General features: G+C 39.0%; 2 protein-coding genes across 6 annotated transcripts in view; one reads left to right on the top strand and one right to left on the bottom strand.

Annotated features, from left to right (window-relative positions):
* CENPP (centromere protein P) overlaps positions 1 to 2,523 on the top strand; it is a 151,745-nt gene extending 149,222 nt beyond the window's left edge. For both annotated transcript variants that reach the window (XM_075159331.1, XM_075159330.1), the window contains exons 8-9: positions 1,735 to 1,826; positions 2,134 to 2,523. In XM_075159331.1, coding sequence (XP_075015432.1) covers positions 1,735 to 1,826; positions 2,134 to 2,255 — 214 coding nt within the window. In that variant the 3' untranslated portion in view covers positions 2,256 to 2,523. The remainder of the gene's footprint in view (positions 1 to 1,734; positions 1,827 to 2,133) is intronic.
* A 2,811-nt stretch (positions 2,524 to 5,334) lies between these two features.
* IPPK (inositol-pentakisphosphate 2-kinase) overlaps positions 5,335 to 14,245 on the bottom strand; it is a 56,752-nt gene continuing 47,841 nt past the window's right edge. For all 4 annotated transcript variants that reach the window (XM_075159325.1, XM_075159326.1, XM_075159323.1 and 1 more), the window contains 9 exons: positions 13,126 to 13,247; positions 12,608 to 12,697; positions 11,917 to 11,975; positions 11,413 to 11,485; positions 10,143 to 10,422; positions 8,847 to 8,997; positions 7,348 to 7,450; positions 6,706 to 6,785; positions 5,335 to 5,660 (listed from right to left, as the gene is read on the bottom strand). In XM_075159325.1, the coding sequence (XP_075015426.1) occupies positions 5,435 to 5,660; positions 6,706 to 6,785; positions 7,348 to 7,450; positions 8,847 to 8,997; positions 10,143 to 10,422; positions 11,413 to 11,485; positions 11,917 to 11,975; positions 12,608 to 12,697; positions 13,126 to 13,247 (1,184 nt within the window). In that variant the 3' untranslated portion in view covers positions 5,335 to 5,434. The remainder of the gene's footprint in view (positions 5,661 to 6,705; positions 6,786 to 7,347; positions 7,451 to 8,846; positions 8,998 to 10,142; positions 10,423 to 11,412; positions 11,486 to 11,916; positions 11,976 to 12,607; positions 12,698 to 13,125; positions 13,248 to 14,245) is intronic.

Below are 14,245 nucleotides of genomic sequence, written 5' to 3'. Positions count from 1 at the left end.
AGCAAAGCGCAATTCTTTGGTCTTCCCTCCGTTAAAGAACGGAAAGAAAATTGCAGTTACCATGTTACTGAAAGCAACTGTAGCTGTATTTTCCCGTTGGTTTAGAAGGAAATCAGATGAAGGAGGGGATCATTGCACTGCCATTTATTGTTATTACTCTACCACACATGCTGGAGTTGTTTGGGCTGCCTGCTAGGCATTTCCGGCAGGTTTCGGTTTTTAAATTGAGTAAAAAAAAAAATCCTTGAAGTTGCATGTTAGACAATTTAATTATCACTGTCAGGAATTCTGTAAGGGCCAAGAAAAGTAACTATTTTGTGAAGGGATCAGACCATTCCCTTCTCCTATTACATCTTTGCTACAACATGCATTAGTTTATATGGAAACAACTGGAAATAAAGCATTACTCCCTCCATCGGATTTGTTTGTGGAACTAGCAAATAAACCATAACAGATAGTGCTGTCTCGGTTTAGCTGAATCTGCCATTAAAACTAAATGCTTTAACTCTGGGTTACTGAGATGAATCATTGTTAGACCATCACAATTAGAAAACAAGCTGCTTTATTTTAGTTTCTCTTCATGTTGACAGGTGCCAAGTTCCATTACACACTCCCTCTCACCCACAGTCATGAAATATAAGAATTTTAAAATCGCTTCAGTGGGTTGGTAGAAAATAGACTTGCATATTAGTTTGCTTGCAAAATCCCAGAAGCAGCTGTACACAAATTCCCGAAGGATTTTTAACAATGAAGTGGCAAAAGGCTGACAAGTCATATTTAAAGGAAACTTTTACAGTCACGATTGTTCAAACACCACTGAGAAAGGGAGCTTCCTCCTGGCAGCAACTCGTTATTGTGCCTATCAGCTTTGGATTAGGAAAGCCTTACTTTCAACGAGGAATACTCCTAAAAGCAGGGATTGGAAGGGAATGCAAAATGCAGTAAAGCAGATGGGATGTTTGTTATAAAGCAGCAAATCGATTGTGAATGTTGTTCTAGAGTAATCCCTGTGTACTTGACTAGAAAACCTCCCCCCCTGCAATGCCAACTGCCTAACCATTCCCTTAGCGTGGTGATCTTGTCCCACTGCGAAAGCTGGAAATAGTAATTCGCCATGAAAAAAAAACCACCAAAAACACTCTTGAAGGAGTAATGATGGTTAATTAAAAGCAAATAAATGCGGGAATCTAGGCCTTGGATATATTTATCCCTGTGCGTTATTCTAAAAAAGCCATGAACAGTATCATGGGGTGGACCTTATTCCAAACCCAGAACATCACTATTTTGTAAACACTTCTGAAACCATTCTTGTTTCCAGGCTGTATCTAAGCACGATACCTGACCACGGGGTGCAGAGATTATGTAAGGGGCAGGGGGAGGGAAAGGCGCTCTCGTGTTCTTTTGTATCTTGCTTTTTACCACTGTTCCATGGAAACTTACCATTCAGGAGAGACAAAGACAAGAACCAGGGGAAAAAATCCTTGAGGATGAAAATTTGAATGTACCTGGAAATGAAATAACCACCTCTCTTGTCAGTAACTACCAGTTTTCCTTGGTTCAACAGATAAGTATTTCTGATTCTCAGAGATGGGTACGTTGCATCACCTAAGGTGAATTTTGTTTAAGAGCATAAGAAGTGTGAACCTCCTGAATACTGTACTTTCTGCTTTGAAGAAACCTTAGAGACAGTTGCCTAGTTAACACTAGACTAACTTTTCTGTGCACGTGATACAGGTTTGAATTAATGATTGTTTGGAAGATACATATGGATGAAGAAGGGAGAACTACGCCTGTTCTGGACCTTCTGACTAAAGTACCGGAGCAAGGTAACGTCATTCACTTCAGAGACCCTTTCTGAGCTTTCAAGTGGACGCCTGTCCCCTTTTTTGGCTGACCTCTCTTTAGATAAAATGGAAATCCACCTTGCAGAGCCCAACCAGGCAAACAAATCCCAATTTAGCAAGCAGCTAAGCTTCACCTCCTGTATAATTTAAAAGGGCTTACGAAACAAGTATGTCTTCCTCTTCTCAACGGCAGGTAACCTGTTTTATCCAGAAATGCCATGCTGACAGCTACCTTCAGTAACAGTGCAGCCGTTTGAAAGTAATGTTCACTGTTACATTTTTCTTGCAGCCTTGGAGCAGAAGATGGCAACTATGGAAAACGCTCCCGCCCGCTTCCGAAGCATGCTGCTTGTGTTTGGGATTGAGACAGCTATCGAGAATCTGATCAAAGTGGTTGGCTTGGAAAAATGAATACCAGCATTACTTACAACAGGTAGCAATTTCAAAAGTAGTTTTAATTAAGATATTGTGTTACACAGTCTATAATTTTATTGAATATAAACATTAAGTTATTTTCCATTTAGAAACCATACTCATAAAACATGCTATCTGTACAATTATGGCACGTTATATATAAATTGTCATGACATGAAAATAAATACAGCCATTTAAATACAAAAATGCCAAATAAAATAGTTACATGTACAGAGTGATTTCATTATAAATTTATCTTTCTGAATCATTAATGTACCAGAGTGGTTTATCTTCTTAACATTTTCTAGATACCTGGAAAGTGTTAAAAGATCATGCACTGTCAAAATCAAGTCCATAAAAATCCATTTCATTTCACAGCTCTGTAAAAGTACAGTGATTTTAAAACGACAAGAGAACAGTAAGAGACTCCTAGAACAAAGAGTTAAATAGCTTTCTCGTTAAATTAGGGTGAACCAGACAATTTGAAGATTTCAAAGACATATTATGCTAAAAAAAAAAAGGGTAACTGTATGAAGTAACTTTTTTCCCTAATGTAAGTGTTGAGTAGAGACAGCATTAAACTGAACAAGAAAGGACCATTACGCTTCTGTAGAGAGATGGACGAGTTAACTACTGCTCACTGCAGCACTTTGCTTTCATTTCCTACTTCTAGGGGGAAACTGTAGTAGGTAACACATTAGGAAAGCATCACATTTCCTACATTCATCCCTGAAGAAACAAAACAGATTAGACAGATGTCTTGTGACCTTCCTTCACTTCCATCAGATGCACCACTAGCTCATCTGTGAACTCTCAGCAGTTTTCAGGAGTCCCTGCTCTCCACCAGCTATGACAACCACACGACCCCATCCAAACCAAACCTATACAACTGTAAGTCACGTCCTTCTGGGGTAGGGAGCAACAGTTGTTGTTCCTGGAATCAAGGGGCCACAAATATGAACTACGGACTCTCAAGTAATATTAAGAGACTTCCTTTTCAACTCCACAGCTGCTCTAACCATGCGAGCACTACAACTGCCTGCTCCGTCTGTAAGTTATAATGAAGTATTTTATAGCAATGGTGAAATAGCTGGAGAAATCAAGAACTAAAGCAACAGTATGTTTACAATACCGTAATTTTAATAATCCACTATTTGATCACTGAAATAGTCTTCTGCTGTTTTGGTAGGTCAGGAAAAACTGACAGACCAGATTGGTTTCTGTCAGAATCTACAGCTGAGCAATGCCAGAGATTAAGTTTTGATGAACAGCAACTCTATAGTAAAAGATCTTCTTAGATATAAGGCAAACTAATTTCAAGTTTGGAATCCAGCAGACAGGCAAAGTTCATTGCTACTTTATCCACTGACATGTTACTGGTTTAGCTAGTTTTGTGTAACCTTTAGTTTATTTCATCTTTAGCTCCTTCTTGTGTGAAAATGAAACTGTTTGATCAAGCACATACACTTCTATTTGCATATGAAATGTGTGTAAAGTTACAGCGTAAAAACCTGAAAACTTTCCAGCTGTGGATAGTCTGTCCTTCCTCTTCCTCTTGCCTAACAGCTGGAGGATTTCTGGATTTAAAAATAGATCTCTCTCCCCCCAGTTTTCTTTGGAAAGAAGGGGTTATTACCACTGTCAACTACCAGCTTATTGCACTGTTGTAGTATCGCATTTCTGCGAGAGCAGCCCACGACCCTATCCCAGAAAGGCCCGCGGTCACCTGGAAGTGGAATACACGAGACTGCTAACGTGGGTCACCGCCCACGGCAAAGCTCTACTGCTGTGAGTGGTGTTGCTCTGCACTTCGTATTTCTTCCTTGAGTTGTGCCAATATGCAGGTTTTGCCTTTTGAATTTCAGGTAAAATGGAACAATTCAAACATTACATTGAGGTCCCAATATAAATATATTTTTTAAAATGTTAACCTACACTATTTTGAAAAACATTACCAGTAAGCACACACTGTATCCAGGTAACAGCAGTTCACCGTAGCTTGAATAGCTTCTCTCTGCACATTTCAGGGTGTGTCATCCCCAAGTATATGGGAAAAGTGTTTTGAATATATCCTCAGTCTCCAGCTCAGGATCTTCCTTCAGGGTGGCTTTTACTGCAACATCTCACAGCTGCACATGCCAACATTTACAAAGTAAAGCCATCATTAAATTGCTGAAGTAGTGGTACAAGCTGAGCTCCAGAACTCATCATGAGCAAGTGACCCCCTGCAGCTTCAGAAAATCAGACACTGTCACCTTTTTTCTGCGTCACTTGAAAGAACAAGCCTGAATGCAGCTGGTCATGCTACGCAGTATGTGGGGTATCAGTGACATAATGCCAACGTTTGACACAATCTGAAAGACCTGAAATAATCTGTAAAACTCAGAATATATTATTCTTATAGCTCAATTTAAATTAGGTAAGAGCGAGCTGTGGTTTCACCTTCAATAGCAGCATATCATGTATAGAAAATAAAAGACCAGAATGTCAGATGAGTTAAGCCCAGCTATCACATAAAATTTAAAGATGCTTACCTTTAACCTTTTTCATTTAGTTTCAGAAGCTTTAGGTAGATACAAGGTGATCACAAAACTTCTGGAGGCAGACTGGTGTTCTTAATCTCACGCATTAGTACTTAAAAGTGTTCTGCACTAACACATAGATCCATAGTTCCATAGATCAGTACCATTTGAGTAGCCACCTCAGTTGTATTTTCAGCGGACTTAATGCTAAAGTTTTAGGTTTTGTCAGAGCATTCCCTCTTCCTAGTAGGTGTGAGTCAGACTCAAAGCACAAGCTCCAAGGCAATTCTCTTGTTAGTAACTGGGCTTTCTATGTTAGTGCAATACTTCAGGAAACCTGTAATTCTGTGCTCTTTCAATTCTAAGGAAGTAGACTTTTAGTATTTATTCGATCTGTCCTCTAGTTCCAAGGTATGGCACATTATCTGTTCTGTCATATTAAATACATTCATTAAGGTTATAGAGCAGATGTGTGTTTTAGTGCTATTCCATGTCTTTGAAAAGGCATACCAATTAGAAATCATTTCTTAAAGCAAAAACATTCACAGCTGAAAAATGCACTGAACACAATAGAAAAAAAAAATCACCAAAATTGTATTCCATTAACCTTTCACTTTCTAATGTGTTCGAATAAAAATAACCTTAAGGAAACAGTTACACTTTATGGAGAACTAATGTGCAGTCTTCATTCTCCTTGAAGAGATTGGACATAACTGGGTCATCTTTGGCCTGTACATTCTTCAAATAATAGTTTACTATCTTGCCATCGAGTTTGTACTGATGAGGAATGCTTTCATATGGTTTTAGATCGAGGTCCAGGACAGAAACAGAAAAGGTGAACCTTGATTTGGACGTTAGTACCACAGGTCTTTGCTCAGAGCTGGAAAACAAAACCGTATTGCACATCTGAGTCACTGAAGCTAACATTTTTCATTTGTGTATCCTGAGTCCCCTTGCAAAAGTGACTCTAATGTTTACCTTAGAACTTTCATGAGAGCCTAAGACAATAAACTTCAGCTAGTGTAGCCTTTAGGAAACTATAGCTCCAGATTAACTACTCTTAAAGCGAACTTGCTTGCGCCTCTTCCAGACATTTTCCTTTCAGCTTCCACACAGCTTAAGTCAAAGCATTACTCTTAGTTACTGTGTCTTTGTATTTAGTAAGTCCAGTCTGTTTCTAGGCGATACGCATACAAAGCAATAGCCTCATTAACTAGCAGAAGCAGAAAGAATCACTGCAACTCCTACTTAGGTTCAAGGTAATACAAATTTAGTATCAGAACTACTGTCCAAGCATACTGAAGGATGGAGGACTTATTTATAATAAGTCAACCGTTGCACAAGTCATCTCCCTCATGAACATTTCATTCAAGAACTGCAGGGCAAACGCAGAAAACTATATTCTCTAAAACTAACAAGACTTTGGTAAAGCAAACTCCCCCATGTAAGAGCAGACAATATTGTGGTAAAACCTCCTGCTTTACAGTGAAAGATGTCACCTCTTGATTATTGACTTGTTTTTACCAATGCGCTTAATAAAGACTTCTGTTTTCTAATTAGGCAGTCAAAGGCAACTCATCTTGAAAAATCTCTCATATGAGGACACCAAGGCAGAAAAATTGTACCTAGTATTGTACCTAGTTAGAACCATGTATATCTACTACGAACAGTCAATTCAAATGTCAAGAAGGGAGTAAATATAAAACCTTAACCCTTTTTATCAACTTAAAACTCTTCAGAAACAGATCTCTGTGCTAAATGTCTTAAATCAGAACTCTACCTTACTAATATGCTCACAGCCAAGTATTTGGACACCCCCCAAAAAACCTCCCACTTTTTTCAAGTTACTTGAATTGACTGAACTGTGCAAATGCATCTTCAATTTCTAAATGAGTAGGCGTCATTCAAAAGCAGGTCTCTCTCACCATTCATCTTGGAGACAGGGTGAAAGGGCAATCATGATGGAGCAGTCTTTAGCAGTCATTGCTATCCTGTACTGCTGCACCTATACAACATAAAAACAACATGAATTTTCTACTATAGTTGTATTTGCCTTAGTAAAGCATACTGTTCTTTATAAAAGGCATTAGTATACTCAGTGTTATCAGCATGCTGGTATTTTAAGAGCTGGAAATTATCTCTATAACAGATTGTTAGCAGGAGCAAGTGGTTTTACAGCATCCTGTAAGAATCATTTTTATTTCCTACAGATAGTCTTCTTGAAGGCCAAAACAGCACCAGTTCATGCAAATACTTCCTCAGTCTAGAAAGGAAATAACCAGCTTTATCATCCTCTCCAGAACTGGTGCTAAACATGTTTGGTTTAAAGTGCTTCGGCCATCAAGATACACCCTGGCACAATCAAGAACTTAAAACCAAACAGTGTCTGTACGTTTAAAGTGCTTCTGCCATCAAGATACACCCTGGCACAATCAAGAACTTTAAACGTACAGACACCTGCCAAGCCAGCGGTGATGCTAACACGCTATCCATCTGTTTCCGTTAGACAGGTGTTTATTAAAATTGACAGACTAAATAAGCTTCAGCAACACGCGCAGGAGAAGTACCTTTGTTAACGCAAATGCTACTGTCCCATCGTCTTCAGTTGAAAGATCTAGCAGCTTCTCATAAAATGCTTCATTGTAAGGTCCATTTATCTGTAATGTACTTCTAAATAAATTTTAAAAGAAGATTTACAGACAGCCAAGATGATTTACTGATTTTCAGTGAGATCTTTCTTCAGCAGCCCAGATACTCAGAAAAAAAACAGTAACAATGATAAACATGGCAACAGGTTAATACTCAGTGGTCTTAACACCGTGACCAGCCCCTATTATTCTCATATCACTTAAGATATGCTGTTTAGGGTTTGGGGTTGGTTTGGGTTTTTTTTAAAGATTAATCATTCTTAATCCACTGCCACCTGTGTATCACTACAAGGACAGTATTTTTTGCAAAAATGGGTAAGTTTCGAAATTTGTAATAGTTTTTGCAGGAGCTCCCAGAAGCCTTGCTGAAAACACTGGGGGTATACGCTACCTGCCCCCAGCTTCGTAACGTGTGCTAACCAGGGATGGTTTATTTGGCCTCCTTCCTTCCCAAGTTAAATACCTGAACTCCTGCTGAAAAGCTGAACCCATAAAAGGGGGTTTGCAGCACACAAACACCACACAGATGAGGGAATGCATTTTCAAGTTATTTGTTTAATGTATAAATACACAAGGTAAGCCATGCTGCAAGTGATTTAAGCAGAACTGAAGGCCAACCCACTGCCCATAGGACAACCCTTCAGTTCCAATGGGAGTCCAAGGGAGCTGAAGGAGCACAAGCAGCAACGTCTTGCAAGCGAAGCCAGCGTGCCCTCGTGTGAGCAACGGCAGAATTACAGGCAAACGACAGCCTGAGAATCCAAGTCAAGGTTTTTATAGCGATTATTATTACAACTTTTTGCTTTTTGAGAACAAATATACTGGGCATTGCAAGCTGCTACTTTTTCACCAGGCAAGAAATACCGTAAGATTCTTGTGCCTCAAGTATGATTTGATCACTTGTGATGGGGGTTGCAATCGGGCATTTGGAGCTACTCTCATCACACAACAAGGGCAGGCTGGACAACAGCAATACGGGGCCATTACCCACTCACACCTTCTGTGAGATCTTGCAGGCACAGGCTGGATTGCTGCTGAATACCAAATTCAGGGGTTTACTGGGCAACATTTCTGCAGACATAGTCCTAGCTCTGCAGGTACTGAAGGCAGGAGAAACCAACTATCCATTGTTCTGTATCTTTCCTCAAATATACAACCTCCACTATTGAGGAATGGGGCATTTTCTCTCTTACCCTGTTGTGAATTTCCTATTCTCGTTACTTGAAAATTCAGGTCAAAGTGACCAACATCAAAACTTCTAACAATAAAACTCATCTCTTATGTGGTATTTCAAGTTAGAAATTCAGAATATACAATACCACGAAGGAAGGTTGTATACAACATAACAAGAGAGAACAAGCGGTTGTGTCTGCATACCTACTTAATCAGAACTGAAAAGAGAAGCCATCAAGTCTTACCTCTCTTCAGGAAATTCCTCTAAGTACTGTTCAACTCTGCTGTACAAAGGATAGAGTCCTTCGATATCCAGCATGTCAAGCATCTGAGCCTGAAGGGTTTTATAAAGGAGACAACCCCTCGGTAAGCCAGAGCTTTCCAATTTATGTTTACCTAGAAGAAAATGTATTTTCAAATAAGGCAGACGCGAGTGTCATCTTTGTTTCATTTTGCCATTACATGTGCTTGTTCACAAAGCAAATCCAAATACTCTTTAGACCAATCACGGGGAGTGGGGGAACCCAAACCACTTCAGTTTCCAAACACTAATGTGCCAGGTGCATGTACTTACCTGCACATTTAAACAGCACATATTTGACTGCAGAATAAAACACCTGGTATACAACTCTACAAATTACTCAAAATAAAACAAAACAAAAAAACAAAACAAAACAAAAAAACCCCACCAAAAACACACACTTCCATTGCAATCTACTTGTTTGAGTCTACAAGAGAAATTTTTCATACGAGTTTGAAGCCACCACAAATTCACTTTCAACAAGTATGAACTGTTGACAGAAAGTTATTTAGCATTTCAGATATCGGCTCTTTTTAATATAGTATAAACAGATTTGCTATCATTTCTGTAAGATAGCTCTTTCTCCACACAATACAACAAAACCAACCAGCAATGAAAAAGATCTTCATCAAAAGCAGAGTAAGAAACATGCTGTTTCTATAATTAGAATGACTAGCAGCATCTTGAATAATTAGAGCTTTACAAAACTTATGCACTGAGGAATTAACATGATTTACAGTTTTCCAGCTCTCACTTCCCATTTCTTTTCCCTCCAGTATTCATACCTTTCTCTTTACCAGGAGTAGTAGAGGAAAACAAAATGAGCTACACCCTAGCTGGTGAGGGTGACAGGAGGAGCAGGGAAAGGCAAGAAACAGATGTCCTGTAACAAACCCACCAAAGCAGCCAGACTTCATCACATACAACACAAAAAGTCCCCACTCATTTGAGATACCCGCGATGGTTATCAGCTCAAACTAGTATTTTCTTCCATTTTTCCTCTACCACTTTCTGAATTTATTTTTATCCCTGTCATTAGGTACAGTGCTAAAAGTGCTCACTACAAGGTCATATTAAAAACAATTCTCTAGCATTATGCAGCTCAGAACTCATTTTAAAAATGTCACTAAAACTCCACTGTTTCCATTCTCACATCAGTATTAAACAGCAAATGAGAAGCAAAGATCTGAATCGTTATGTGATAACAATTATTAAGAGTGCTCAGGAAATTATTTCTTACCATTTCTTACCAGCTCCTTATTAAAAGCACTTGCTTCACAGTAGCTTCTTCCTTGTGAAATGGGAACTGTCTTCATATCACCTGCCCTGCAGGCATCAGTACTACTTAGTAGCGTCATAGTTATAACGTGGATTAGTTCTTTAACAATTGTCCTTGTACAGTGTGGCCCGCTGACCAACCCGTTGGAAGGAAAAAAGAAAGGCTTTAAGTGACGAGCAAGTTCGTTCCAGTCAGAGACACAGTCCTGGTCATCTTTACAGCCGTAAATTAGTTCCCCATTCTGCAAATGAGAAAAAGAGATTCAGGCATGTCATGAAATCCAGTTATTCGTACTTAGTTAGTCAAAGCATCAGATTTAAAGACACATAGCACAGAAAAGTCTGTTAGTGTAACAGCCTGCATACAAATACGCACATTCCCAATCTCTTACAAATTTGCCCTCAAGTTTAATCGGATACCACAGGTGACAACTTTTGAGTTGGGACCAAAAAGCCCATCAAGTGCTACTTTCCCAACTTAATCACCTGTAAATAATCAGAATAATAAAAGTGAATAATAATAAAAGCACATTTTCCTATCGCTTCTTTCTGAATAATGTCAATAGTGAAAAAGCACCATGTGAAACAAGTTTATTTTAAAAGTCAAACTGGAAAACAGAAGGCTACAAAAAGGGACAGAAAAGGTGTGACAGTTACCTGTACTAACAGAAAAAATAGGCCAGTTCATACAAGTTTAAGTAATTCACATAGTTGCTTTAATACTGGAAACAAGTTGTAAAGAATCTTATTTCCTAGAATTAATCTGAAAATCTGCATAAGGCATCAGTTACTACTTTATATTTTTCCTACACTACTTCCATAGAAAAGGTAACTCTCTACTTCCTCAGTGAGGCATGCTGTGGATTTGGCTTGCATGAACACCACAATGGTAATTTCTAAAAATATTTGGAGCAACATGCAAAGTTCTCTACCTTCTTCCTCCCGAAGAAGCACGTTTTAAAACTTTGGTCACCTTTAAAAGTCCTTTTCTATTAGTTGTTCCTTGGCAATTCTTTCAGACTAAGTAGTTCTGGGAAATTATTACTTAACCTGTCCTAATTGAAATCTAATTTGAAATCTAACTAAGAATTTTCCCATTTTCTTCTCTTGGTGGGGTCCAATAGCGATGGTGCTCATTAGGTAGGTTTGAAGTAGGATCTTGACTGTTCAGATGCTGAAGTCAAATTGTTTAAAAGCCAAGGCAAAAAAAGCAAACAGATTTGATTGTTTACCTTAAATATTTTCAAGTTGTTCTGTGCCTCCTGTAATAAGCTTTTCAAAGCAAAGTGCATTCTCTGTTTATTTCTAGGGAAAAAAAAACACAAAACAAGAATGTTTTATCACAGCCTTTAGATGTTTACACCCATGCCTGGAGGGTGCTGTGGAATCAGAATTGGGCACCTGAAGTGAACACACCCATTCAGCTGTTACTCATGCTGAAGTTACTGCAAAGACAAAGTGAAAGTGACTACTGCAATTAGAACTTCAAATCTGAGTAAACTAAACTGCTCTTAGGTTTCATGTTATGTAGCAAAAGGCACTGGTACACTAGTAAGCAACTCTGATTCCTGAAATAGGTGTAAAGAAGTATACAGCACCAAAAATATTCACTGTAAAAGTCAGACAAGCAGGCATTGATCATCCTTAACACTACAGTGAAAGTCAAAGTAATCTGAGAAAATCTGTAACGCAGATTTTTTTGCAAAAACACAGAATCAAGTTACACACTTCCTTACCCTGAGAAGAGATCCAATGGGCAATATTTACTTGGTCGCTTCCATTTTCCGTTTGCTACCTGTTGAAAACCCACACCACTGCTGTTAATCACCTTCTGGAATAAGTAGTCTCAGTTATTTTAATAGTCAGGTGTGTGGCACTAACATCCTGTCTTCAGAAGCCCCATGACATTTTAAACACTTTGAATGTACAATTTATGACTATCAGGGGTCTTCCTCGTCGTATTTAGCTCAAGTCACTCAAATTGCATTCAGAAATGGAAAGCATGGAGAAAGGTCACATTAAATTACAGTAAGACACAGTTATACAATTTCAGACACAACGGACATTAGTTAAATGAATTCCATGTGTGTTACATGCTGTTGTAAGTTACGGAATGCCACCATGCATTTGGCAAGCTGAACTTGAAAGGAAATTTGATGCTGGAGTTTACCCAATCAACAGCATTAACAGTCCTCAAAGACTAATCTTGTATTTCTTTGCTTCCAGCTTCCCACAGAACTTGTTCCATCTCTCACTAAACAGACTCACACCCAGCAACTCAGATGTGTATCCACCTACTATCTTTAGTCATAGCAGAGATTTAAGCAACAACATGCGAGTTTCAACAGGAAAGCAAGACTGGAATAGCAAATAAAGCACAGTGCAGTCAAAGGAAAGCAGGATGACTCCTAAAAAAAAAAAAATTACCTTTAGATGCTGATGCATACAGTAACGACACACCTTGTGCTTTATCTCCTGTGAAACATGGCTGGAAAAAGGAATGAAGCCACACTTCGGCTAAAACAAACAAACAAAAAAAGATTATAAATATAAATGTATTTCTTTACAGAAATATGCAAATCTTTCCAGTTAAAGAAAAATAATTAAAAAAAAAAAAGAAAAGAAAAACACTCAACATCCAACACTTAAAAGCTCAATAGATGTCACTGTGTATTATTCCCAATTATTTTAAAGTCCTCACTCAAGAAATAAGGACACACAAAACTGCTGTGGCCTACAAAGGGCCTAGTAATACCTGGGAATTTCCCAAGTTTTGAAAGATCAGGAGTTGGAAGAGGGAAGGGGCTATTTCATCCTATGGGTCACAGTGAAAAGCGGTGAGCTCTGCCTTATCCCACTGCTGCATTCCTTGGAAACTGCTCTCGTCAGTATGTACTTAAAAAATGCAAAGAAAACCCCCAGCAGGATCTTCTCCTATTCAATACCTTAATCTCTATGCAGAGGATTGGCCGGTGTTCCACAAAACGATAGGTGTGCAGCCTGGTGAGATTAGGAAGGCACACTGCATAACCACTAAGAGCATCCATATCTTTATCACAGCGAGACTCTGGGGAAAACAAAAAAAAAAACCCAACACAGACAAGAAAATTAGGTGCGTGGGTGTTTATTTTACTCTGTAGTTATCTTGTTCACCAGGTGGGGGGGTGGGAGCAAACTCCGACAGGACACAGTATAGCAGGCTTTAGGCAATTATGCACCTGCATAAATTTGCGCTCCCCATTATCAACACCTGTTTTCAGTTTCCTCAAAACTGTCGCAGGCACACAGAGTGCCTCCGGAGCTGCTTTCCATGGCTGCTTTCCAGCTCATGCCAAGAAAGATACCCGCGAGAGGCCTGCCGCAGCAGAGGAGTGCGTTCAACTGGCCGACAAGAGGTAAAGAGACTGCTGTATTCAAAGATGTGATCTCGTGTTTGCTTACTAAAATTGCAAGAACTACCGTCCCTCAGCCTAGTCAAGAGGAATCTGTGAAAACTGGCAGGAATATCATAAACTGTTCAGAAGAAAGCGTAAATCTAAACAGAACCTGCAAGTGGCTTCGCTGAACTCCTTAGTCTGCGCGTAGTGCTTTTTCAAGGTTTAAAACATTTGCCCAAGGTTTGAGATCAAGACGCGCTGTATTAAAAAACAAAACTGGTAAGAAGCAATCAGCTGAAGAACCACTTCTCAACGAGAACTAGTCTCTTCCTAGCCATTCCAGTGTTTACATCAAAATAATAAATAGGTGAAAAGGAACATGGAAGGAACAAAAGTCAGCTTCCCCCTCCTCCCAAGCTCACAACTTAGAACAAGAATTTCCTCTGCTATGACCACCCTTTGAAAAATAGCATTTTTGAATATAGTCCAGATTAACAGTCCTGAGAAAAAACGAAGTAGCAAAATGGTTTCAGACTAAGATTAAGAGGCATTACACAGATAAATGTCTTTAAATAACCTCCCTCCCACACGCATCCTTTGGAGAAAGGTAACAGGACAGAGAAAGGTCTGCGAGATTTTAATTCAAATTTAGTAGCAACATACACTCCTGGATTTTCAGATACCTGTA

The sequence above is a fragment of the Calonectris borealis genome, chromosome 10, assembly GCF_964195595.1.
Source record: "Calonectris borealis chromosome 10, bCalBor7.hap1.2, whole genome shotgun sequence".
NCBI classification, from domain to species: Eukaryota; Metazoa; Chordata; class Aves; order Procellariiformes; family Procellariidae; genus Calonectris; species Calonectris borealis.
The sequence above is the reverse complement of the archived record's forward strand: the minus strand, read 5'-3'. Positions and strand labels throughout refer to the sequence as shown.